General features: G+C 39.9%; 1 protein-coding gene across 6 annotated transcripts in view; it reads left to right on the top strand.

The window, feature by feature from the left end:
* Positions 1 to 23,443, top strand: part of LOC116309576 (clathrin coat assembly protein AP180-like) — a 28,047-nt gene extending 4,604 nt beyond the window's left edge. The window contains exons 3-27 of one of the 6 annotated variants that reach the window (XM_031726224.2): positions 4,144 to 4,286; positions 4,754 to 4,829; positions 6,456 to 6,558; positions 6,706 to 6,799; positions 6,908 to 7,019; positions 7,128 to 7,234; positions 7,350 to 7,391; positions 7,915 to 7,988; positions 8,171 to 8,176; positions 8,735 to 8,747; positions 8,840 to 8,973; positions 9,534 to 9,607; positions 9,828 to 9,842; positions 10,443 to 10,613; positions 13,834 to 13,932; positions 15,507 to 15,761; positions 15,981 to 16,055; positions 16,400 to 16,486; positions 17,127 to 17,201; positions 19,465 to 19,551; positions 20,700 to 20,761; positions 21,450 to 21,503; positions 21,645 to 21,728; positions 21,826 to 21,937; positions 22,804 to 23,443. In XM_031726224.2, the coding sequence (XP_031582084.1) occupies positions 4,144 to 4,286; positions 4,754 to 4,829; positions 6,456 to 6,558; positions 6,706 to 6,799; positions 6,908 to 7,019; positions 7,128 to 7,234; positions 7,350 to 7,391; positions 7,915 to 7,988; positions 8,171 to 8,176; positions 8,735 to 8,747; positions 8,840 to 8,973; positions 9,534 to 9,607; positions 9,828 to 9,842; positions 10,443 to 10,613; positions 13,834 to 13,932; positions 15,507 to 15,761; positions 15,981 to 16,055; positions 16,400 to 16,486; positions 17,127 to 17,201; positions 19,465 to 19,551; positions 20,700 to 20,761; positions 21,450 to 21,503; positions 21,645 to 21,728; positions 21,826 to 21,912 (2,129 nt within the window). In that variant the 3' untranslated portion in view covers positions 21,913 to 21,937; positions 22,804 to 23,443. The remainder of the gene's footprint in view (positions 1 to 4,143; positions 4,287 to 4,753; positions 4,830 to 6,455; positions 6,559 to 6,705; positions 6,800 to 6,907; positions 7,020 to 7,127; positions 7,235 to 7,349; positions 7,392 to 7,914; positions 7,989 to 8,170; positions 8,177 to 8,734; positions 8,748 to 8,839; positions 8,974 to 9,533; positions 9,608 to 9,827; positions 9,843 to 10,442; positions 10,614 to 13,833; positions 13,933 to 15,506; positions 15,762 to 15,980; positions 16,056 to 16,399; positions 16,487 to 17,126; positions 17,202 to 19,464; positions 19,552 to 20,699; positions 20,762 to 21,449; positions 21,504 to 21,644; positions 21,729 to 21,825; positions 21,938 to 22,803) is intronic. The other 5 variants (XM_039599407.1, XM_039599405.1, XM_039599409.1 and 2 more) reach the window with 5 other exon arrangements.
* The last annotated feature ends 2,188 nt before the right edge of the window (positions 23,444 to 25,631 follow it).

Below are 25,631 nucleotides of genomic sequence, written 5' to 3'. Positions count from 1 at the left end.
TTGTGTAACTGTAAAACTCATTCCTCAGCCTCAGACTAAGATGTAGGGTAGAAAGCGCACACTGTGGTGCAGAGACATACACAGTGTGAGGCCTCGCAGTTCATTCTTAGAACTCGTGGATTACCGTAAGAGTCTTTATTTAGCTCAGCCAATCCTCATTATGCACACACAGGCACACCACTTGTATGTCAGTGTGTGTTTGTTTCGGGCTATGATACCACAACACGGCAGCGTGGATTACAACCCGTGATATGGCTAATATGGCAACATAGCTAACATCCATAAACGGATGAGATTATGTATGTAAATTGATATTTATTATGAGCTGGACATCTGAGAAAATGGCTCTTGGTTAGCGCTGTGTTCATGCTGCTAATAGAAATCTAAACTTGTAGCTGTGCCAGTGACATGATAATGTTATATAATCAAATCTCAGCCATTGTGGATCCTGACTCTGTTTGTGTGTGTTTGAAAAAGCTTCAGGACAATCTTTAACAAAACATAGAGTATATTCAAAGACAGGAGGGGGATGATGGGTTGAAATGATAAAAAATGAGAGAAGATTTGCTTTAAAATAGACTAAATGACACTAAAGAGGGAAAATGGAGACTAAATCATATCTAAACATGTACAGTGGAAGAAGGACTGACGTCACCCCAGCCTTCATTAAAAACATCAGACATCTTTGGAGCAGCTGAAGTGTCGCTGTTACCATCTGGTGAAGCTGTACAGATGGACTGGGGTCTAATTAGTTCAACAAAGATCAAAGGAAGAGCTGTGATCATCACTGTGAACCAGCTAAAACACATTCATGGAGCACATCCACCTGCTGTTTATTTTCATTTTGTCCGGTTCGTTTTGTGCTAAGATCATCAGCTCCATCAGATCATCAGTGAGACATCCTACAACGCCACAGACAAAAAGCTGATAATGAAGACGTGTCAGGTGATAAGCAGTCTGTAGAACAGGGTGTGTGAGGTGTAGGAACCAACCACAACAGAAAAGAACAGGATCAGTGATTAGTAATAATCTGTTTACAGCACCCCAAGCATTAAAACCCCCAACCCCCCAACCAGCCTGTTGTCTGGACCCTGAGCAGCTTCATTGCTCAAACTCGTATATCGCTTCATTTATTGCACACTCATCTGACTCCCTGTTGTTCTCTTCCTTCCTGTCATCCCTTTGCTCATCACCTTGCAGACTTGTGGTCTGGTTTAATTTATAGTTTGCTCTCTACCTATTTGAAACAAGCTCAAGGTCTATTGAATACAGTGGCCTCCCACTCCCTCCATTATCAGAGATGCCTGCCAATATTTGCTGCATTTCTTTCTGTATGGATGCACTCAGTTCTGTCCTTGTTGTTCAGATGCCAGTGTCAGCAGGACACAAAACAATGTACACGTACACTATGCTATGTTTTAGTGAGCAAGAACATATAAAACGAAATGTTCATCTGTTCTACTGCCACAGTGAGCACAACATATACAAAATCTACCAATGGATACATTTCTGTCATGTGTTTCAAATGTATTTATGGCCTATTTGCAAACATCCTGCAAAACACTTTGTAAATGCCCGTCAGTGCCCTCTCAAAGTGTGAGTTCTTCTGTTTTAACTACACTTTTTGTGCCTACTTTTCAGCCGTATGCCATATCCTTTTTTTGGTGGAAAGAAAACAAACTGATGCCAAACTCAATCAAAGCATGAACAAAGGAAAAAAGAATAAACAAAGTGTTCATTATTCATTTCAGAAAGTCATGGCTGATGCAGAACTGTTCACAGTTCATGTCATCATTATTTTAAGCTTGTGAGCAATGCTGACATACAGTATATGGACAAAAGTATTGGCCCACACCTCTTAATCTTTGAATTTAGGGCTTTCATTCAAGTATATAAAATCAAGTACTAAGGTATATAAAATCTTAGGTATATACTTTATATACTTAGCTTTATATAAAATCAAAATTACCACACATATATAAAATCAAGTACTTAGCCATGCAGTCTACCTTTCTATAAACATTTCTGAAAAAATGGGTCTTTCTAAAGAGCTCATTTGAGCATTACAGAAAGTCAGTTTGTGAAATTTCTTCCCACCTAGACATTTCACAATCAACTGTAAGTGGCACTAATGCAAAGTGGAAGCACAGTAACTCGGCCATGAAGTCGAGGACACATAAAGTCACACAGTGGGGTGTTTGAGTGCTGAGGTGCATAGTGTGAAAATGTCACCAGTGCCCACAGGCATTAACATCAGCACAAAAAGTGTTCACTGGGAGCTTCAGATCATGAGTGTCCATGGCTGAGCAGCAGCTTCTGTAGGTGTAATGCATGATTAATGATTATAGCTTTATTAGTTTCCAGCCATGGACCATTCATGTGTCTTTAGTGTCTTTATCTTTATTTCTGCTTATTAGATTTTAAAAAATTTTTTTTTTTACATTTTCAATACAAAAACGCAGTTTTCTTTTGCCGTCAGCCGTGGCATGTTAGATATAGAGAATGAAAATCTTGAGTGTTCACAAGAAGAACACGAGTCTAAAATAGATTGAGAAATCACATGAGTCAAACCTTTTCAAAACCCGAATCTTTTGGTTTTTCTCAAAACAGAAAAACTGTGAATCAGTATCTGGGTGATGCCTAGGTTCATCTTATCTGTATCATTACTGTCAAAGTACTTTGTACCTTCTATTATATTTTTTACTGATGCAATAGTCAGGACTCTTTATTTCTGGAGACTTCTCTGTCTGTCTGAGAGTCTGAACTGGCAGCCAGGGAGAGATGACAAAGCATAATTCTCTCTTTCTCTCTCTGCATTGTCAGCATGTGTGTCCCCCCCTTATGTGAGTCTGTGTTTGTGTTTATGCGTGTGTGTGTGTGTGTGTATGTGTGTGTGTGGGTGTGTGTGTGTGGGTGGGTGGGTGGCTGGGTTCTTGCACCAACATTTGGTATGTGCATCAGGTCTTTCTCCTGCCTCAATATTCTCATGACTGTCTGGTGCAGCTCTGCAGTGAGCACTTTGCCTCCTCACTTAATCAAAATTTAATCAGAGCAGTTAAATGAGGGCAGAAAATCTTGCAGACAAGTGTCTAAGAATAAGTTCACTTCCCTTTTAATAGCATATAATAAGCTATTTAATGAAGGGTGTAGGAAAGTTAGTGAATCAGGAAGTGCAGAGGATTAGTAAAGAGGAAGTGGGGGCAGCTATGAAGAGGATAAAGATCGGAAAGGTGTTTGGTCTTCGAGACATTGCTGCAGAAGTATGCACATGTCTAGGAGCAATGGCAGTGGACTGTTTGACCAGAATGTTTAATACAATCTTGGAGAGTGAGATGAAGCCTGAGGAAAGGAGATGAAGTCTACAGGAACCAATTTTCAAGAATGCGGGTGATGTGCAGAGCTGTAGTAACTACAGAGTAATAAAACTAATGAGCCATAACATGAGGATATGGGAAAGAGTTGTTAAAGCTAGATCAAGAAGAGAGGTGATGACCAGTGGGCAGCAGCATGGCTTCATCCTGAGAAAGACCACTACATACGTGATATTTGGTTTGAATGGAGAAGATCATAAGGAGTTGCAGTGTGTTTTTGTAGATCTAGAGAAAGCACATGATGGGGTGCTGTATGAGGAAGTCAGGCATGACAGAGAAGCATGTGAGGGTGGTGCAGGACATGTATGAGGACAGTGAGACGGTAGTGAGGTGTATGGTAGAAGTGACAGATTGATTCAAGGTGGGGTTGGTTTGCATCAAAGATCTGCTCTGAGCTCCTTGTTTGTGCTGGTGATGAACAGGCTGACAGATGAGGTCAGGCAAGCGTCTCCATGGAATATGATGTTCACAGCTGACATTGTGGTCTCTAGAGAGAGTAGGAAGCAGAGAGCCTAGAGAGGTGGAGGCATGCTGTTGAATATGGAGCTGTCAGGCGGGAGGAAAAGAAGACTCATAGATGTAGTAAAGGAGAGCGTACAGATTCTTGGTGTGACAGAAGCGGATGTAAGTGATAGGGTGAGATGGAGACAAGCAATCCACTGTGGTTAAAAGAAGAAGAAGACAATAAGCTGTTTAAAGTTATCAAATGTTAAAAGCACTCTGTGAAAAAACCTTTGACAGATGAGTAGAACTCTTTGTTGCTGTGTTGCAGACCTGGTGTCAGCCACCAATACCACCAACGTGAACATCCCTCAGATGGCTGACACACTGTTTGAGCGATCCACCAATGCCAGCTGGGTGGTCGTCTTCAAGGCCCTCGTCACCACTCACCACATGTGTGTCTATGGCAATGAGGTTAGTGAACAGTAAACAGACCATTCAACATGTGAAGGAGTTTGGTTTAAGCTTGAATCTCTTCTAATCAGGATAAAAGAGAAATAGAAATGCTGAATAGTATATATTAAAGTATACTGTAATATAGTAACGTTTTTTCTAATTGCTGACAAAAACAGTCACCCCTTTGAAATAAATAATAAATGTGTGGTATGGTGTGAAGTTACCACTTTAGAGAGCTGAAATTGGTCTTTCAAGGCTTTTGCAGGAAGCTGATGTTTCACAAATAAATAGAGGCTCTGACCACAAGTTAGTGAAATGGGTCCACTGTGCATTACTTCTGTAAAAGCTATTAAATGATGGAATAAAAGCTTGAAAAGCACAACAAGGAAAGCCCTTACTAGAGATGTCAGTGCTGTGTTGTTGGCTGTAGTTTTCAGCTTTGACTTCTACAGGATGGTTCACTGGGTTTTCTTTCTCTTTCTCAGAGGTTCATTCAGTACTTGGCATCCAGGACATCCTTGTTCAACCTCAGCAACTTTATTGACAAAACTGGATCTCATGGTAAGACGACAGTCTGATCAACTGTAATATTCTCCCTTTGTATCGTTGTGTATCGTTGTTTGTAAATCGATAATCTGATAATAACCGCACATTACTGAACTTTCTCATCCTTTGCTCCTTAGGTTGCCTATATTACGTTAGGAAAAATAGGAACTAACAGGAAAATAACAGATATCACATGTCAGCTACAGTAGCGGCTGACCCATCAGCAGCTACTCTTCCGTATATACACATGGTACATCCCATCTGAGGCGTTGTTTAATTTGTTGCACGCTTTTCAAACCACCTCCTTTCCTGCTCCACCTTTCATACTCTTTCGGACTTAATCAGTGTCAACTAAAAAGATCCATAATTTGTTGGACAAGGACCGAATTTTTGTAGTTTCATCTCTGTTCACAACCAAACAATCTAAGTGAAGTGCAGACTTTCGGCTGTTGAAGAATTACAGCCCTTTTAATACACAGCTCCCCCATTTTCAGAGGTTTAAAATTAATTGGACAAACTAATATAATTTTAAATATAAGGACTGTTTTTAATACCTGGATGGAAATCCTTCCCAGTTTAGGCCTGCCTGAAGTTTAGAACACATGAACATCACTGAATGCTGTATTTGTTCCATTGCTTTATTGCAGGGTATTTCAAGGTACAGTTTTATTCAATAACTGAAAAGTCAGGTGACTGACTTGGCCTTTGAAGAATATCTAATTTCTTTGCCTTGAAAAACTGTTGTATTGCTTTTGTAATGTGTTTTGGGTCATTATCCAGTCCAAAAAATCTAATTCTGGCCTTTCTGTTTTTGAGTGTAATCAGTGATTTGCACCTTGTTATAAACCATCTTCCATTCATGAAGGCATGTCTTGATAATGATATGTCTACTTCCTTAAGGGCGTCCTTTTTCTTAACTATGGAAAAAATGATGTCATCATGCATTTTGTTGTCTTCTGGTGTCTTTCAGGCCTTTTAGAGTTGCTGAACTGGCCAATGCATTTTTTCCTTTTAAGAATGTACCAGATCACTGATTTGGCCCCTCCTAAAGGTGTATTTTTAGCCAAATGATGACCTCACTCACTTGCACTGACATCCCTTTGGGCCCCTAAAATTACAGTGAAAAGCTATGAACACTTATTATGTCAGATATTGTGTCTTGTGACTTCATTTGTCATGAAATAATAAGATGACAGGTCTCACCTGAATTGCCAGATTCAATTTAGCCTTTGCAAATGGGGGCTACATAAAAAATGGCTAAAATTCCTGAATGCAAACCCTTTGAATGAACCCTCTCAGCTTTATAATCATTTGCATTATATTGTTTGTTTGATGTGGTACATTACCACTGTGGTAATGTACAGAGGCTACCAAAATTGTGTATTTGTTCAGCAAATTATGGACCAAACTGTATCTCAGCTACACATGGAGAAATTGTGATTTCTATTATATTGACTGCTTTACTGCAGGTTCTAAAAAATATTTTCCCACTAGGACAAAGAGCGATCAATGTATAAAGTCAGCTGTTGAGAAACAAATGACAAATAATACAAATAATCAAGAAACAAATAAGAGCAGACAGCAAGAAGCCTATTAGCTTTTTGTTTAACAATCATTTAATTTTGATTTCATTTTGTGTAGGCTATGACATGTCTACATTCATCAGGCGGTATGGACGATACCTGAATGAGAAAGCCTTTGCTTACCGCCAGATGGCATTTGACTTCACCAGAGTCAAGAAAGGGTACGGTAAACACGGTGTGCATGCAGTCGTTCATAGCAACACTTGTTTGGCCAATAGCATTTTCTTTTACATGCTGTCACTTAGCGTGTGGTTAAAACCTGTAGCTCTTCTTTTATGTAAAATACTCTCTCTGTTGTGTTACCTCAGCGCGGACGGCGTGATGAGAACCATGACCACTGAGAAGCTGCTGAAAGGCATGCCTGTTCTGCAGACACAGATTGACACACTCCTGGAGTTTGATGTGCGTCTTTTCTTTGATTTGCACACTTTTCCTTCTTCTTCTTATTTATTTATTTGGATGAACAGAACCTCAGACAGCCCTACTTGCCTCTGTCCTGTCTCCTCTCAGGTTCATCCCAAGGAGCTGAACAATGGGATCATCAATGCTGCATTCATGCTTCTCTTCAAGGACTTGGTGAAACTGTTTGCATCCTACAATGATGGGATCATCAACCTATTAGGTTAGTAGTCCACTTAAAGTGAATAGATTGCAGGGTTTTTTTCACTTCACCGATGATAATCAAAAAAGATGGACAAGGTGTTTGTCAGTCTCTTGTTTTTGTGTGTAGAGAAATTCTTCAAAATGAAGAAGAGTGAATGCAAGGAGGCCTTGGAGATCTACAAGCGTTTCCTGACCAGGGTGACAAAGATTGGAGAATTCATGAAGCTGGCTGAGGTAGGCCTCAGCGGTCCTTTTTCTTTTGACTCACATAGTGACTGTAAAAACTGAGTCTGTGCAGTGTGATAATATTGTTTTTTAAATATATATATATATTTGTTTTCCTTAACAGACAGTTGGAGTTGACAAAAATGACATTCCTGACATCAACTATGTAAGTTACATATCACAGCTCTCAGGGTTTATTTTTAATCCCGCTTTGCAAGCAATGGGATGAAGAATATATAATGCATATGAATACCATCCATCTCGTCTCACACACACATGCATACACAGAGGCCCATGTCTCACCCACCACCATCTCCCCACCCAGTGTCTCCACCCAGGGGTAGTGGTGGATCTAGCAGACTCGGATGACGAGGACTGCCCCTTTAAACCTCTCGAGGAACCGGTAACCACAGAAACAAAGGGGTTATTTTGGCTGAGTGCCTGTTTACAGGATGAAGTGTTGGCACGTTGACCTTTCTTTAATTTGACAAACAAGTCGCACAGGACACACAAATCACTTTTGTGTTTGTGTGTGCATAGACACATGCATGCGACTATTGCAGTGGGATTTTCCAAAGCTCTCACTCTTGTTTCTGGTGATTAAACCTCGGCTGGAATGTATCTGAGGGGATGATTTAAGATTTGTGTGGAGTTGCGATTCCAGTTTGAATTTTCTTTGTCCTGCTCAGGCTCCCAGCAGTATCCTAGAATCTCTGGAAACTCACATGAATGGCCTGGAGGATACAAAAGGTGGAAAGAAGGGGTAAGACGTAACATTTCTTTGCAACTTCATAGCAAAAACATTAGGATAACTCTTTCTATTTCCCGCTTTTGTTTTCACGAGCAGCCAATAGAAATATTGGTAGAAACAGGTTTTGTATTTCTACAGTTTCCTTTAACCCCTCCTCTCTTTTACTCTCCTTTACGTTGATTTGGAAACACCAGTGAAGGGTGAGCATATGTGTTATGTTTCATTTGCAGTTTACTAACTATTTAGATGTATTTACTGTCCCACCTCTCGCCCCACCCTCCCCCAGGTAATAAATGTGCACATTATTCACATGTGAATTATGAAGTGGATCAGTCGAATAGTCGAATAGTTCACATGTGGAAATGTGTGTGTCGGTGTGATTACATGCGTGACCTCTGGGAGACACATGTTTTGGTAAACAGCAGGTCACCACATGTGTACTGTCATACGCTAATATGCAATGTGAATCGCTATATGAAGGGTTTCATTCCCAAGTGAAACTGAAAATAAAATAAAAGCTGGCAAAATCAGACTGATTTAACAAATCTCATGCGCTGGATTTTATTGTTGTTTTCATACTTGATGACATATTATGGTACTTTGGAAATTAACTCTTCATATGATCACATATGATGCGGTCTATCTTACATGTTTGAATCCCCGATATTGAGTTTGAAATGATCTGTAAAATTTAGCTTGTGTCAAGCAGTTTGTTTTAAGCACATCACTTATACCTCCTCTTGTTCTTCCACTTTCAGGTCTCCAACAAAGGTAAAATGCACATTTAAAGTAGTCTGTTTTTTTCTTTAGCCTTTTATATAGTGAATCAGCACTAAAAGGGGGCATGTCTGTCTGCTTTCCAGGGATCTCCTACAAACAATGTGTCTCCAACATCAACTCCAGCCAAATCTTCAAATGCTGTTCCCACACTGCAGCCTCCTCCTGGGGACAGTGCTGCCAGCGCTGCTGCTTCAGCTGCTCCTGAACCAGCCGAAGAGTAGGTTCTTATTTCTAGTAAATTTCCCGCCACTACAACCTTTCAAAAAACATTAGATTTTGTTAACATCTATAAAATACAATGTAGTTACAGTGTATCTGTATTGTCAGCATTGCAAAAAATAATCACTACCCATCAAAATCAATCAATCCAATTCCAGCACGGTACCATGATACAATGCCGCCTGTGCAACATGTCCAGTGTGAAATTTCCTCTCTACGAAATATTCCACAGTCAGCTGTTAGTGGTATTATAACAAAGTGGAAGTGATTGGGAATGACAGAATTTTAACAGAAAGACAGAAATCACGAATTGTGATTCTTTGGTGTCTGCTTGCCCAGTTTAGTTTCTCTTTTCATTCAGTTCACATGTATAATTTGGATGATGGGTAAATGATCTCAAAAGAAAGACACTTTCTTTAGTGCTAGTTAACAAAATGTCAGTCTAACAGTGCTATTTTAACCTCACCCAGCTGATTAAGTGCAAGTAAGCTATTGATCATGTGCAGCAGAAAAAATTTTCACTCAGAAAAGTGTGGTTAAAAATGTATCATCTTCCAGTTCATTGCTAGATCTGGATCCACTGGCTTCTACTGGCCCTTCAGCACCATCAGCTGCCCCCACATCTTGGGGAGGTAAGTGGCCCTCCTTCCTTTAGAACAGCTGCTGGCTCGTCTGATGTCATGTACAGGGTTTTCGTCACACATACTCATTATTAGAGAAAATGACAGGCAATCTAGTCATTTTAGTGTAACACATAACAGTCTATTTTCATTGGAGTTGACCAGAGAATCAAATCAAATCTCCAGAATAAGACATATCTTCTCCCCGTTTCTTTGTTTTCTGCCTCCGTAGATCTTCTTGGATCAGGTGAGTGCCACTCCCCCTCTTTTCTTCACCTGTAGGATCTGGTCCAGACTAGTCCATTCTTAAAACCTCCTCCAGGTTACCTTGATTTTACTGGTTTTCTTGCTGTAATATGAATTTGAGGCAACCTGGAGGCAATATGTTGTTTCTCTATTTAAAAAATGTAAAAATAGACAAGATTGCAGCAGTGTCACATGGTTACTTCCCTGTTTGTCTCCTCAAGCTGTTCTCTTTAGTCTGAGTACTCTCTTTGTTTCTCTCTGCCTTCTCCCTCCCCTCCCTCCACATACTCCATTGTCTGTTTTTGGTTTATAATGGGGGCTATTTTGGTTGGTTGTTTTCTAATATTTATTTCTTGGTTATGACTGGACAATGCTGAATCATTTGGCGACTTTTATTTTCTTTAAAAATACGTGTTTTTCTTCTTTTTTTTGGCCAATTCTAAATGATCTTTATTGGGCTTTATTTGGATTGACCTTTCTTTTGGCTTTTTTTTTCTTCACTCTCACAACGGTGACTCCACTGGCTATTTTGGTTACTCTTTTGTGGTTTATTTTGCCTCCTTTCTATGGGGATTTCAAACACCCCTGCTGGTACTCGAAGAAATGGGCGATTCCTTGCTATCTGAACCCACCCTCGCAGCTGAGCCCACCCCCTCCCTTGCAGCGGCATCGCCCACTCCTGCAGCAGCAGAACCCGGAGTCTCTCTAGCTCCTCCCACTAGCACAGCAGCCGCCACCTCCCCTGGCGCCGCCAATGTGGATCTGTTGGGAGGTCAGTGGGCTTCCAGAAAATTCTCTACGAAGGAATCACTCTGGGAAGCTCAACTGTAAAACCCATCACACGATATGATAACACAGACGACTGCATGCTCAAACACGTACAGTATGTAGACAGAACTTTGCTGAATTATGGCAGTTGTTGTCTGTCCACTGCAAGCAAAGTTGTATCATCAAAAACTCTAACTGCGTACTGGATTGATGCACATCCCTATCAACTGCCTTAAAATTATAGCCCCACATTATTTAGTTATATTTAAACAGACTAAATAAATTTGATCATGGATTAACCGTGTCAAAATATATACACTTAATAGCTTAAAATGCTACTCAATGTTTAGAAAAACTTATCACTTGATTTTTCACTTTTCGTTTCCTAATGCCACATTTCATGACACTGAAGTAGCTCCTGGCTCTGTTAGCACTTTTTTTGACTTTGATGCCCTAAAAACAGCAATTTTATTTAACAAGGTGCTGATCGTAATTTTGACTGGCATTGATATTACTCAGCGTTAAAGTGAAATGCTTTCGTCATCCAGAGAATTGGATTACGATATTATACATCATATTTTTGGATGAAAATAGTTGAGTGAAAAGAAAGAAATGCTTCTGTGCAGGTTGTGTAGAAAAGATGGTTTGTGAACTAGGGTTTGCCATTTTGGAGGCTGCTATGTTCATTTTCATGTGACGTTGTTCATTTTCATGTGAGGGTAGAGTTGGGGGAACTATCAGTTACCCTGCAGCAATGCTGACTCTGTAACTTATCACTGTCTATACTTCAGCAGGGTTATTAAAAGTGTGCTTAGTGAGGAGACTCAATTGGTGTGCCTCTTGCTTTGGACCCACAGAGCGTGCACGTTAGTGACAGAAACACATGCTGGGTGAAAATGAAGGGTCTAACTACAAGGTGAAGATTGCAAAGCGATTTCTTCACCTCAGAATCCATCAGTTTAAGCAAACACATACACTGGAACTGATTGATAGCGAGTGGCGAGCAGAGACCATAGAAAGTGTATGATATTTGGCAATTTTAAGAAACTACCGGTGAAGTAACTACTGGCAATGCAAAGTAGGCGTGACCTGTGATAAACTTTCAGGCGAGTGACTAAAGAGGCTACCAATCAGAATGCAGAATACTGTTGATTGACCGGGAATGCTGGGAAAGCCTAGAGCAGGGGTGTCAAACTCAAATACACAGTGGGCCAAAATTCAAAACTGGAACAAAGTCGCGGGCCAACATTAATATTTATTGAAAAAAAATCTTCCTCCAGATATAAGAATGAATCTTTTCTTATGGACTCAAACAAGTTTTGCTGAAAAACTGAATATGGAACAAGCAAAGCTTAATACTAAACAATATATATATTAGCTGTATAATACCAGTAGGCCAGCATTAATAGTAATTTGGTATGGCTTCGCGGGCCAAATGTAATTAGGCTGCGGGCCAAATTTGGCCCGCGGGCCAGAGTTTGACACCTATGGCCTAGAGCGACAAATGGCAGCTTGAACGCGGTGTGCAATGAGCATATGGCTTCCAGTGTGTACACAGCTTAGGAATTAAATAAAATAGATTAATCACACAATTCCTCCCCTTCCCATCTCCCCTTTTTTTTTTTTTTTTTACAAAACATGATATGAAATAATTTTTGTTCCGGATTCTTTTGAAGCAGATGACATGATGATAAAGTAATATTAGTAAATGCAAACTCCACACAGAAAGACCCGAGCCTGATGGTGGAATTGAACTCAGGGCCTTCTTGCTGTGAGGCAACAGTACTAACCACCATGGCACCATGCACCATGCACCCCAAACAGACAGCGTTACCACCACAGGCCAAAGACAAAAAAGCTGGCTGACTGGTTAGGTTCCACTCCCAGGCATGCGTGGCTGTGCTGAGTGGGAGTTTTCCCATCATAGTTTAAAGGTTTGCTAGATAAAGATTTGGGGGTAAAATAGGGCATTGCTAATTTGCAGTTGATGCATCAAAACCTGTTCAATAAACTATCATTCTGGCATAGTTTTGAGAGATGTTGCATGCTAGTTGTTCTTGATCACTTCATTGCTTGGCTGAATTTGTGCACAGCCAGGATTCTAGTTCTGGACCTTTGGCTTGCTTTTCCTGTGCTCTGTGACATAATAATAATCTAATGTATTACAGAGAGTGGTATAGTGGCTAACGTGTGGTATAAAAGATTTCCTGTGTCTGATCTTGTAGCAACAAACAAAAAATCAGTCTATTACTAAAAGTACTGTGCACTAAGGGGTGCACAGGGTGGTCCGAACTATCCATGAGCTGTTATTCCCACAGCACACCGCAGCTAAGTACAGTACTGCAATCGCAACTTTTGCTGCAAAATGTTACGAGTGGAATTTATCAGATTTCAAGAGGTGCATGAAATCTTGTCACCATTCAGGGTTGCTCCTTCTTGGAAGATATTTACTTGAGTAAAGTAAGTAACTATGCGGGCAGTAACTATGCTTTAGTGTCACGAAAAGTGTCATTATTTAAATTATTAAAAGTGAAATTCTGATGTGAAAAATATCTCATTATTGAATTAAAATGAATGAACAAGCTAATACAATAATAAGAATGACTAACAAGCAGTTTAGTGATGAGTTGTGTTTTAATCGTTTATCGGTGGTACGCAGTTTTATGTGATGTGCTTTTTTGGGAAAGCAATCACATTTAATCACATTATTTTAATCCATACAAAATGTACAATCACATTTAGACTTAATATTTCTACAGATATTCTCCACATACTCACCACATGTTTACTTTTGGCTTGTATATACACTGCTGCACTCATGCGTCCTGTTTGATAGGCCGTAATGCTTTTCTTTGATCTCTGAAAAGCAATTCTATCAAACCCTGTCACATGTCTACAGCTACAGATGGCAGCTGTAACACTTGTAGAGTCCTGGCTTATTCGGTTCTTTGTGCACTAGATTAATCCTTGCTGTAATGCCTCCTGTCTGTATTCCCATTTGCTCATTCACCTGTCAGTCATTGATGTCACATAACAGTTCTGTACGCTGCTGTTTCTAAAAGCTGAAAACAGCTTAAAAATGCTTCTGCAACTTAAATGCTTTAATCTTATGTTCTTTTTTCTTAAAAGTCTCATCTTCCGCTGGCTTTTTGACTCTCTCTTTTTTATCCATATATCTTCATCTGTCTCTCTCCACGTTTCCGTCCTCTCCTGGGGTTTTGCAGAAGCCTTTGCAACTCCTGCTCCTGCCGCTGAGGCCTCCGCAGGAGCAGCTGAAGGTGGGGCTGCTGCTACATCCACCCCAGCTGCTAACGCTGGAACTGGTGGGTGACCAACATCTGTCTCTGTGTGAGAGAGAGTGTGTATGTGTGTCAGCCAGTGGCATACATGAGAAAGCAACAACAACAAAAGACACGCGGTTAAGCAATTCTTTCTTTCCATGTTTTCTACATGAAAACAAACAATACAGCAAAGCAAATACAGCAAAGCAAGTTAGCTAAAAACTCAAAAACCTCAACAGGAACGAAGCTGTGAGCTAATTTGTGATGCTAATATTAGCTTAATTAGCTTTAAAGATTTGCTGGTTTCAGCAGCTACCGCTATCTAAAATAAAAACCAATTGTTTCAAAGTTGTTGTTTTTTTTTATTATTACACAGAGTAATAAAAAACCTACTCACAGTAGAAAAGGTACAGATGTAACTATTAAAGTAATGCTAGCTTTTGTTTGTGTACTTCGAGTCACGCTATCGTGGCTTTATATTTTCTCCTGTAACTATTCAAAACGCGCATATTTATTTAATTATGTGAGTCAGAGTTTCTCATCAATAATTACTATATTTTACTCACATGCTTTATTTTCCTAGTTAGGAAGGTATGTTTCGACTTCTGTGCATTTCCGTAGTTTGAACTCAGAACATGGAGATAACATGGGTACAACAAAGAGTTGTTAAAATGCAGGACTTTAATGGAATATATTGTTTTGTTATGTTGTGTTTTTGTATTTCTTTTATTATGACTGTGAAAGAAAATTTTTTATAACTTTACAGAAAAAGATGTAGGTGCCTGTGGTTGCAGATGTGTAAAGGTTAATGGGGGTTTAAACTCACGTCTTTGTGCAGGTAGTATGGATTCATTCATCATTACTGTTTGGGTATGGAAGGGAAATCTTGTTATTGGCGTTCAAGAGCAAGAATATTCATGCCTGTCTTTTGTCATCACAAGAAAACTTTAGACTTTCTGTTATGGAGAAGACTGCCTGGTTTTATTTGAAGTTCCTAACGTTATGGACTGTGAAAGGATTTAATATCCGCTCCAGCTGTTTGTCATTTTTTCTCCCATCACAGATGCTATTTATAGCTGTAACTGTTACGACTGACAGCAGGAGTATGTTGGAGCTCTGCACATTTTCTCCTTCTATCATTCCCATCTGATGTTTTCCATTTCTCTGACCTCCTTCTTGTGGTTATTGCAGTACTCCTGTAACCGTTACATAAAACATACAGTATTGTGCAAAAATGTTGAAAAATAATGCAGTGAGTAGCTTCATAAGTTCACCCTCAAATCAGTAATTGTTGTGCTTGCACTTCTTCTTTGATTCAGCACCAGTTCTCAAAGGAACATTTTTCAAAGCATCCTGAAGCACTTGCTGCAGTTCTTCTGTGTCAGCCTGTCTCTCACTTTTCACTGTCTTTTTGTGTAAAGACAGACTGACGCATTGATATTGGGATCAGGCCTCTGCGGGGGGACCAGATATCTAATGTCTAAAATTGACCTAAACTTTTGCTCAGTGCTGTATGCTTGCTCTCTTTTGTATCAAAGTCAATGTCTAACATTCCCCTTCTCTCAATGTTTTACATTTCTTTCCTACCCCCAACACCCCCCATTTCTTCCCAAAAGACCCCTTTGCTCCCTCAGATGGTAGCACCAACGCAGCATCTTCAGGTCTAGACCTTTTCGGCATGATGTCAGTGGAGAGCAATAACCTGGCTAGTTCCCTGGATGCCTGTTTTAGCTCCGGTGTGCCCCAGCCCTCCCCTTCCCATTCCCCTTCACCGCTCTTCACCTCCTCATCCAACACCATCACCACCACTGCAACCATTTCAGCTCCCATTGCCGCCAGCACCACCAGCCCTGGGACTGACCTTTTCAGTGGTAAACATTGGAGATGTGTGTGGTCTGGCATTAGTAACTATCGCATCATACTGAGGCAGGCTGGTGTCTTCTTGATTCTGTGGTTTGAGGCTGCTTGCCATTTTGTTTTTGTTATTATTTTTATGAGGGAAAATGTGCACATGTTTGCAGCTTTGCCTCTCCAGTTGAAAGAGTTTGAGCTTTTTAATATTCCTGTCTTGGGTGCGCATGTATTTGTAGATATCTTTGACTCCATGCCAGACACGAGCTTCTCCAAAACAGACCCCGCTCCCAGTGCTGACTTGTTTTCAGCAGGTACCCTTTTGCACTCAATCTGCCATCTTGCGCGTGCTCTTACTCTCATATCCTGTCTTGCTGTGTGTGTGTTTTTCAGCTTTGTCCTTGGCTTTGATCAGGGGAGAAAAGAAGGAAATGAGATTGCTCTGTTATGGGTCAGCTGAAAGCCACTGAGCTGTCTGAAGCATTTAGTGAATGACACTTACCTCTTTTCTTATTCCGGCATGTACTGCGTGCACTGAAACTGAACTTGATAAAAGCGTACTGTGCATTATAATGAATAGTTCCTGTGTGTGTGTGTTTAGTGTGTATTTGTGCGTGTTTGGGGTCTAAAAACATAATCTCCACCTTGCCTCCTCCAGCAGATGTGTTCAGCTCCTCTGCCCCCATCCTCTCCTCAGCACCCCCATCCAAAATTGACACAGGAGCCATCATGAATCTGTTTGGTGGTGGGTAACTCACATGACCGCCTCCCCTCACTCTGCCTCTCTTGTTCACGCTGAGGAAGCGAAGGACATAAAATGAAACAAGTGATTTTGAAACCATCAGGTTTTCTCCTTTATGATCATAGCTATTGCGGCTGTATATTTTGTTCTTGTTATTCATGTGGGTGGATACATTATTGGAGATTCGCACACAGATAGCTGAGATGAGTCAAAGTATTTATCAACTGCTAATAATGACTCTGGCTCAAGATTTTCTTTCTTTTAAACCAAAAGCGGCTACACTACTTCAGCACAATTATACTTGCTCTCATGTATGCACTAGAAAAACAGGATTATGAGCACAAATCTAACAACTAAAATTCCTTGCTGTGTATATCTGAGTGTTACATGTAAAAAGGCCATTTTTATAAGCAGTATGTGTGTGTGGTGTTTTCATTTTCATTTTCTGAAATCGAAAATCCTGCGCTCATGCTTTCAAGCCCTCTTTTCTAATTCTAAGCATTTTGTCTGACATTAATAGTGTGAAGCTGAAGGCTGATTGTTCCCCTTCTTTGCCTTAATGCTGCGATGGAAATGGCTCGACCCACTGCGACCCTGTCATGGAATGAATGGTGGACTTTATGTTTTTTGGTTGACCTGCCAGAGCCCACAGGAGGAGATGCCCCAGCTGCTGCTGCTGCCCCTGCTCCTGTTGCCCCCGGTGCTGAACTGATGTCAGGTAAATCCTCAGATATGGAAGTGCCAACCTGAACGTGATCAGTGAAGGTTATATCGTCATGTTTGTATGAAATGGTTCCCTCTCACTGCATGTACTGTGGTCATGGATGGATTTCATAGCAGATATTATGAGCACAGGTCTGGAGGCTCTTGAGCTAAAGCCTCTGTATTAAGATTTATTTTTGTTGAGTTAAAAGTGTTTTGTAAAGTCTGTAAGTGCGGAATAAAAAAGAGAACATTAACCAGAGGTCCTCACAGACTCACTGGACAGGGTCATCGTACCAAACAAGCACGCTCATTTATAGAATTTCCCACTCAATAATTATTTCCACGATGGACTCATGCTCTCCAAATATGAGTCCATATTATTAACATATACTACTCACTCATCAGAACTTCACCTTTCAGGCCATGCTCTCAGCAAAGTCAGCACTGCTCAAGCTCCTTAAGTCCTCCCCTCTACTCTCCTTCCTCTTTTGAGCACCACTTTTATTTGCTTTAGCTTGCTAAACATAATTTATAATGCTGCTGCACAGAGGAGCTACTCCGTCTTTTTCTGACACTTGCCAAAAAACAAAAACAATTGCATACTTGACATCAACAGTTTCACATGCATGTTCTGCAAATGAGAGAGCACAAAATGATTTGATTCATAATATTAATAATAATATATTGTTTGAATACAGTTAGGCTTTGGTTGATGGATTAACATGGCTTAAACACATTGTGGAACTTTTATGTGTTAATAGTTCTGTCGACCTTGCTTCTCCTGCCTTCTGGGCCCTGGATGCCCTGTCCGAAACAGAATAGGTTGGGGTTTCTACTTAGCTCAGAGGCCCTAACCTGATAATTCATCCATGGCTACAGCAGTTCATCTTGTAATAACACGCATGATGCCTTGTTGTTGTCCTGCTAATATCATAATATCACTTTACAATATTTTACTAACACTTTCTTTGATAATCTTAAAATCAGTTTGCTTGCCAGACTAGCTGTTTCGTGTCAGTGGATTTATCACTTACTGTTTCTATTAACTTTGGTAATGGTTAATGAAATAGTTTGCTGTCAGTGGCTTCTCTTTGGATTGTATTTATTAACTTTTAACAGCAACATACATCAACATTGTTTGTGCCACAAAAAATGGTGCATGTTGCTGCTGGCTTGGTTTTTGCTTTAGTTTCATGATAACAGCATCACATTTTGCTTATGACGACTTATATTCTTGGGAAAATCCTCCAATCTTTCTCACCTTTCAATACTTGACCCCTGCTCATGTGGTTCCCGGTCCTCTCCTCTTGTGCTGCTGGTCTCATATTATATAACTAATGGTCTGCAATACTTCTGCTTTAAGGCTTAATTCTTTCTCTTTTCCTTCCTTTCTATCAACCATACAGTAACCTCCTTAGAAAAAAAACACTCTATTGAAACCTCATTGCATTTTCCCCCTCTCTCTCTCTCTTTGGCATCTGTGCTTTTTTTTTTTTTTTTTTACTTTCCTCTCTTTCTCTCTCCCTCGCTCTCTTTCTCCATCTGGCTCTTGGGCTGGCTCATTTCTTGCTTCCTGCCATTTGATTGGGTGAGTCCCCTTGCTCTTTAACACGCTAATTTCCCACAGTGCACTGCATTGCGGTGGTGCAAGGCAAGCTCAGCTGCACTGTCTCCTGAAACACCAGATGCTTGACGGTTATGAGGACTGTGTGAAGTAGCAGTTATTATTCAGTGCTTCTTTAGCATTTAACCCCAGCTTCATTCTAGCTTCAGTGCTTCTGCCCTCATGCCAGTTTCTGCAGAAGTCACAAACTCATGGGAAAACTACATTAACGGTCACATTCTTGACACCATGTTTGATGCTATGCAGAAGCAAGTTCAGGTTTATATCTGTCCCACATATATGCATACTTTTAAAGTTCTTTTTTCTTACTGTAAATGATCATAACAGATGTCTCCTGAGTCATATATTTGATGGTTTTACGTTATATCCTATTTCACATGATTCAAATTCACTAAGATTTAGGATTTTCTATAAAGAAACCATATGTGGTATTTTAAATTAACCAACTCTTCCTCAGTAGGTTACATTTCAATGCTCTCTTTTCTCTGTTGTCATGGAGACATCTGTTGGTTGTTATGGTAATATCCCAAGTAATAAGAAGGCCTGCTCCTGAGTTGTAGTAGAATGTGAGAATTGCTTGTAGTGAAGGATACTAATATCTCCCTCCCTGTCCATCCTCTCCCTTCCTTGCTGCACCTCCACCCTGCTGTAGTATTTGATGGCCTAGGGGATGTAATGAAGCCCACGGTGACTCCCCAGGCTGGGGATGTTGACACCTCTATGGCTAACATGGCAAGTAGTAAGTAGAGTTTTAGATTTCTAGATTTCTGGACTATGTAATGCAGTAAATTAACATTTTGAGAAATATGCTTGTTTGTTCTCCAGCAGAGATTCTTAAATTGCAAGGTTTGCTTTATTTATTCATCATAAATAAATTGTAAAAGACTTGAGAGTCACTTCTTTACATATTAAACAAAAGAGAAAACCAGTTTTGGGAACTTTAGATGTGCTGGCAGGCACATTTTCTTTTATATTTAACAGAGCCAAACCTGTTTATGCCCTCAATGTGTATATATATATATATATGTCCAAAATACTAAGTAATTTGAATACTTATAATTTTGTTGCAGAAGTACAATGTAAAACATTAGGGAATTTGGTCAAGTGAAATTTTTTTGAGTGGCATACATTCATTACATTTATTCTATATTCAGATCAAATCAATTATATTTCTATAGCACCAAATCACATCAACAGTCACCTCAAGTTGCTTTGTTTTGCATGGTAAAGACTCTATAATATTACAGAGAAAGCACCAATAATCAGATGACCACCTATGAACGAGTGGTTGGCGACAGTGGGAAGGAAAAACTCCCTTTTAACAGGAAGAAACCTCTGATAGCACCAAACTCACAGAGTGGCAGCCATCTGCCATAACTGGTGGGAGTAAAAGGATGGATACATTAATTTTATATTAAGCATACTTTTCTTAATGATTAATTATTTGAATAAATAAACCTTTTGATTTTATACATTTCAGCTGCATTTTATTCAAAATTGTTGTAAAGTTTATGAGGGCAAAGAGTCATTTTTTGAGTGTGTGACTCCATCTAACACTTAGTTCACAAAAAAAAAGTCAAGTAAAAATAGCAGCAGTAGCTCTAACTCCCCTATAAACCACAAATGTTTTCTTACACTTAAATTATTTATGAAAGTAAATCATTCTTGTGAACTTTAAGAGTGCTTGTTTTAAAGATAAGCCAACTTATTAATCTTTCCACCTCTGTTAAAAGAAAGCAAAGAAACTCATCTACCAAAATGGCAAACATCTGCTTTAACTGACTGTCTGTCTTGTAACTTAGAAATCACTGCAGTAAATTACAAGTTACAAATGATGCAACAGATTTTTTTTGCAGTACCTTTTTTCTCTCTTTCTTTCCTTCCAAGATCTCACAATGGGAACTCCAGCGGCCCCTCAGGTAGCTCCCCCAAGTTGGGGTGCTCCCATGGTAAATGTTGTCTGTGTCTTAAAGCATGGAGTGGAGCCGCATGCCAGCGACAGATAGGGCAAACCTGTAGCAGCCGTCACAAGTGTCACCTTCATCTCCCATATGGAAAAGAAACAGGAAAAAAACAAACAATTAATAACAAATGCTTATGTTTTGGAGATTTATCCTCTTTCTTTTCAATATGGCCCAGCTCTCCAGGTTCCAGGTGTACCATAAAGCCAGGAAACAGGGCATAAATTTAATTCAGCCTAATGTGTGTTTCTGGAATATTTACTGGAGAGTGATGAAGGGGGAAGTGATAGTACTGCATTAAGAAGCTGTTGCTTGGAAACAGCTATTAATTTTTGAGTTTTCTTTGAAACCTGATTGAGTTGAGGCAAACCTGGACATTGCAGTTTGTTTGACGCTTCCATCTGAAGGCTACATGAAACAAGCTTCACTGCTCTCCGAACCCTTGTTCATATGCAAATAGAGAACAAAAACTGAAGATGAAGTTGAGCTTTCTGTTGTGGCGTGTCCTCGTTTCTTGTGTGCCAGCTTGTTTTGTCCAGCATTCGGTGTGTCTGTCCTTTTTTTTTTTTACCTTAAATTTTTGTTTTCTGTGTTCATTTTGCCATATTTTCATCTGAAATGTAGTACAGTAACATCCCACCTCCTCCTCTCCATCCCCTCTCCTCCACACCTTTAGACCATACCCATGGGTGTCAGTCCTTTTATGGGGATTCACCCTAGCTTCACCATGGTAAGACCTCCAGTCCAGTCCAGTAATGTCCAGGCAGGACATTACTGGATAACTAATGGACAATCACCCCCTTTGGGTGGCCCTCACACACCCATAAAATAACAGACATCTAGTTTTATTGACTCTTTTCCATTCCATCAGGCCGGAGCACCAGTTGCTGGAGCTCCCATGATGCCAATGGCGAGACCAGGCTTCCCAGCCGCTGGGGTGACCCCAGGAGCACCGGTAACACATTTTTTTTTTACAATGGAAAATATTAATTTTTGCACTGGTTACAATGACAAAAGAAAGAATATGAGTGCTAAAATAAGGTGTTTTACAGATGTCTCCTGGAATGGCCCAGAGCCCCAGGAAGCCTCCACCACCCAGGAACGCTCTGGATGACCTCAATATTAAGGACTTCATGTAGACTGACTGATCCAGAAACCCCCAAGGTACACATCTTTACTGATAGTATGCTGAAACTGCCGATTGCTCTTATTACGGATAATATTCTGACAGTTTTTCTCTGTAGAACAGGCTGGGGTTTCAGCATAACAGTAATCTACAGCACTACTACCATCAGTTATTCTGCTTAAGATGTAGACATGCTTGTTGCTTGTTGTAAACCTGTTGTGCAATTGCTAAACTAAAATATCTCATTTGTCATGGAATAGCAAAACATAAGGAGCAGAATCTGAGCATTAAACAATAACCACATGCGAGTTCAATTTGATGCTAGAAAAGTGGTTCCCAGACCTGAAGATAAAATTAAGGGTGGTTTTTCTGAGGGTTTTTTTTTTGTAAACAGACAGAACTCACTGGCAAATATCAAGATCTTTTCTTGATATTTGTAAGTGATCAGCATTTACAAAACAAAATGTGCCTAAAAGCTGCTTTGGGTTGGGATCCACAACAGTACCGATAAGGTAAAGAAACCAAATGTGTGACGTTATCAGCAGGAAGAAGAGAAAACAGTAGGACTCCAGATAGCAGATCCATAATCTGGGATGCTGCTCAGTTACAACACTGGCAAATGCTATGTGAGTAAGATGTAGCCCCTGAAATATGGCTGATATAAAGTTGCAACAACAAGATTCACCTTGAGTCGGCACAGTCAAGTGAAGTCCAAATGTGGCCAATGAAAAACTGCAGCTGTGGGCCACAGCTGGGCCAAATATTGATTCAAATATTGTTATATAATGTAAGCTAAACCACTGTGACCATGTGGGACTTGTGTTAATAGTATTATGCTGTGTCCGCTAACACATTCCTTTGACAGAAAGCTAAAACAAGACCATGTTCCTTTTTCTCTCTGTAGGTTTGTCATCGTGTCTGGAGCTCTGTGGATGTGGATGTCTGCACCCCCCCGCCCCTTTTCTCTGCCCCTTCAGCCAGCCAGCCATCAACTCTTCGATCTTTGCCCCCCCCCCCACCAGCCGCGACCCCTGAAAGCAACCTGCCCTCTTTATCTAATGTTGTAGCACAACTGTGAATGTGAACCCTAGATACAGAAAAGAGAATTCCGTTTATGTGTGTGTGGGTGTGTGTGTTATTCAGTGTTAACATTTACTTAATATACTACAGAAAAATTAACAAAAAAATCAGTAAATGTGTATTTAGATTCATTCTGGATTTTGGCGTATCAGCTGACTTGGAATGGTGGATATATGTTGGTTTCTTTGCGCATCTCCCAGACGAAGACTGTGTTGTTCAATGTGGACTGTGTTCGGTGTAACTTCACTGGCCAACTCCCACTCCTCTATCCCTGTTGTTCAGACTAATACTGTTTATTGTCATTAAAGACTTGGTTGTACCCATATATATATCTGATGGCCATCCATCCTACCTGTCTACTTCAAGTTTTTTGGACAAAAGCTCCTTATCAAAATGTACTTAAACACCACTTGCAATGCAAATCTGGGCTTATCACTAAGGACATTAAACAGTGTTTCGTTTCATTTTCACATTATCTTTTTTTAGGGATTGTATGAAACATGCAAAAATTGACATATGCATTTTAGACTATTTTAAATGACAGATTATACATATTTTCTTTATTTTAAGTGAAAAAGTGTATCATATATTTTTAGTTACATTAAATTATATGGTTGGATAAAAATGCAAGTAGACTTAAAAGTTTCCCACTTTGTACATACCTCTGAAGCTGTAACAAAGGCAGTATTGAGTGGAAATGTTGCTCAGAGTGTGTGCTGTGTCGCCCTTTGCTGGTGTGGAGTGGTACTGCATCATGATGTGCAACACAGGTGAATCTGGGAGGCACTCTGAAAGAGCTCCATTCCTTGTTTTGTCTCTACGTACGATGAGTCCAAGTTAAGGTGGAAACAAAGACACGAGGAAGTGTTTGTGATTGGCCTCAGTTGTTTTTGGGCGATTTGTGATAGAGCAGCAGTCGGTACATTTGTTCATGTGCTGCTTAAGGATAATGGGCTCACTGTAAAGCACTCGAGTATAAGCTGGATGTTCTGTGTATTATTTCAAAAAGTGACTGTATCTTAATCCATTGTGGCATTAACAAAGTGTTGAAGGAAAAATAAAAATGGCACCCAAAAACAAGAAGAATGTGGATGAATATCAAAAATGAAGGATTCCTTTTGTTTTTTGTTACATGGATGGCATCATCCTCCCTCCCTCAACCCCACCTGCATGTGAGTCCAAATGAGATGCAATAAAAGACACATCCGTTGATCTCAGTGACCTCAGCTCATCACTTATGCCTCCTTTGGTTTCTATCAGCACTATTTATATTTAACAATAAAAAAAGTGTTTGTGACATGAGCACCACCCAAAATAATGAAAAAGGAAACTAAAAAAAATAAAAGGTGGCTATTCACAATTAACAATTGAAGCACATATTGTTAGAAAGAGGGGATTCATGAGTTTCACAAGGTTGCTTGTAGGTAGCAGTAGCCTTGAAAATCTAAATGCGATATTGCACAACAACAACAACAACAGAGGCTGTAGTGACTGTAGTCATGCTTGCAAAAGCAAATGTAAGTTGTGCTATCATATTATTAGATTCATATAATGAATCTAATATGATTGTTAGCTATCTGTCGCAGGGGGACATATTGAGCACTTGTGAACATTGTATGTTTTGCATATGTATACATTCCTCTTCCTGCTCCTCCTCTTCCTTCTTGGGTTTCTGCTGCATGAGGTATTCACTGAGGATGCGGTACATTGGATGTTTGTTGTGTCATCCTGGACCATGGAGATATAGAAACAGACAGAGAAGATGCCCATCAATTGTGCAAATCATTCAACATTTTAGGAGTGTTACGGGTTCGAAATTGAGGACGAGAGTAAAACAATGATAGTCCAGAAAAGGCCGTTCAAACAATTGATTTTAATGAATACACGCAGCGTGGGGAGATGTAAACTGGAAACCATCAGTTGTAAATCCCCAACCAAAAATACACTTCCGATTGCTTTTATAACATCAGGGTATTATGACGCCCCCTCATGCGTTTACAAGCACATAATTTGCATGTACAGAACATTATTTGCCTCTTCTACAGACACTGATCAATCTTAAGAGATAACTGCAGAGATAGGAGTTCCCCTTTCTGTCATCTTCTCCAAATAAGGCGATGGGGTCCCCATGGACTTGTCCTCCTCTCTGCGTCACCTGTTGCTAGGCAAACTCAAATGCAACAAGAAGCTGACTACATTCAGGCCTTTGCTCAGCCACTATTTTACTGTAACAAAATACTCAGCATATAAGCTTTTAAGATTATAGATTTAACTCAACGATTTAAAGTGGTTATAACTGCACCTGTAATAAATATGTTAATATTTGATTATGATAACCCCTGTAATACAAATTATAACATAATGCCAGCAACTTCAATAAACACTTGAATAAAATGATAATTAATGCAATGATAAAGATGATGGTTATGTAAAATAATCCCTGTAATTCCACAGGAGCTGCAACAGTTAAGGCACACTCACCTCTAAGCTTACACTTAGTTTTAGGTACGCTCAGGAGCAGCTGACCTGAGAGAACAGGAGGGTGTGTAGCATTAGGTTGTGGCAGCTCAGAGAGGTAGGGTCTCAAAAGCAAATAAAAAAAGTTTTAAAATTAATCTTACAATTTACGGGCACTCAGTAGTGCATGCTCAT

Source organism: Oreochromis aureus, linkage group 15, assembly GCF_013358895.1.
Source record: "Oreochromis aureus strain Israel breed Guangdong linkage group 15, ZZ_aureus, whole genome shotgun sequence".
NCBI lineage: Eukaryota > Metazoa > Chordata > Actinopteri > Cichliformes > Cichlidae > Oreochromis > Oreochromis aureus.
This window is presented reverse-complemented; position numbering and strand designations above follow the sequence as displayed.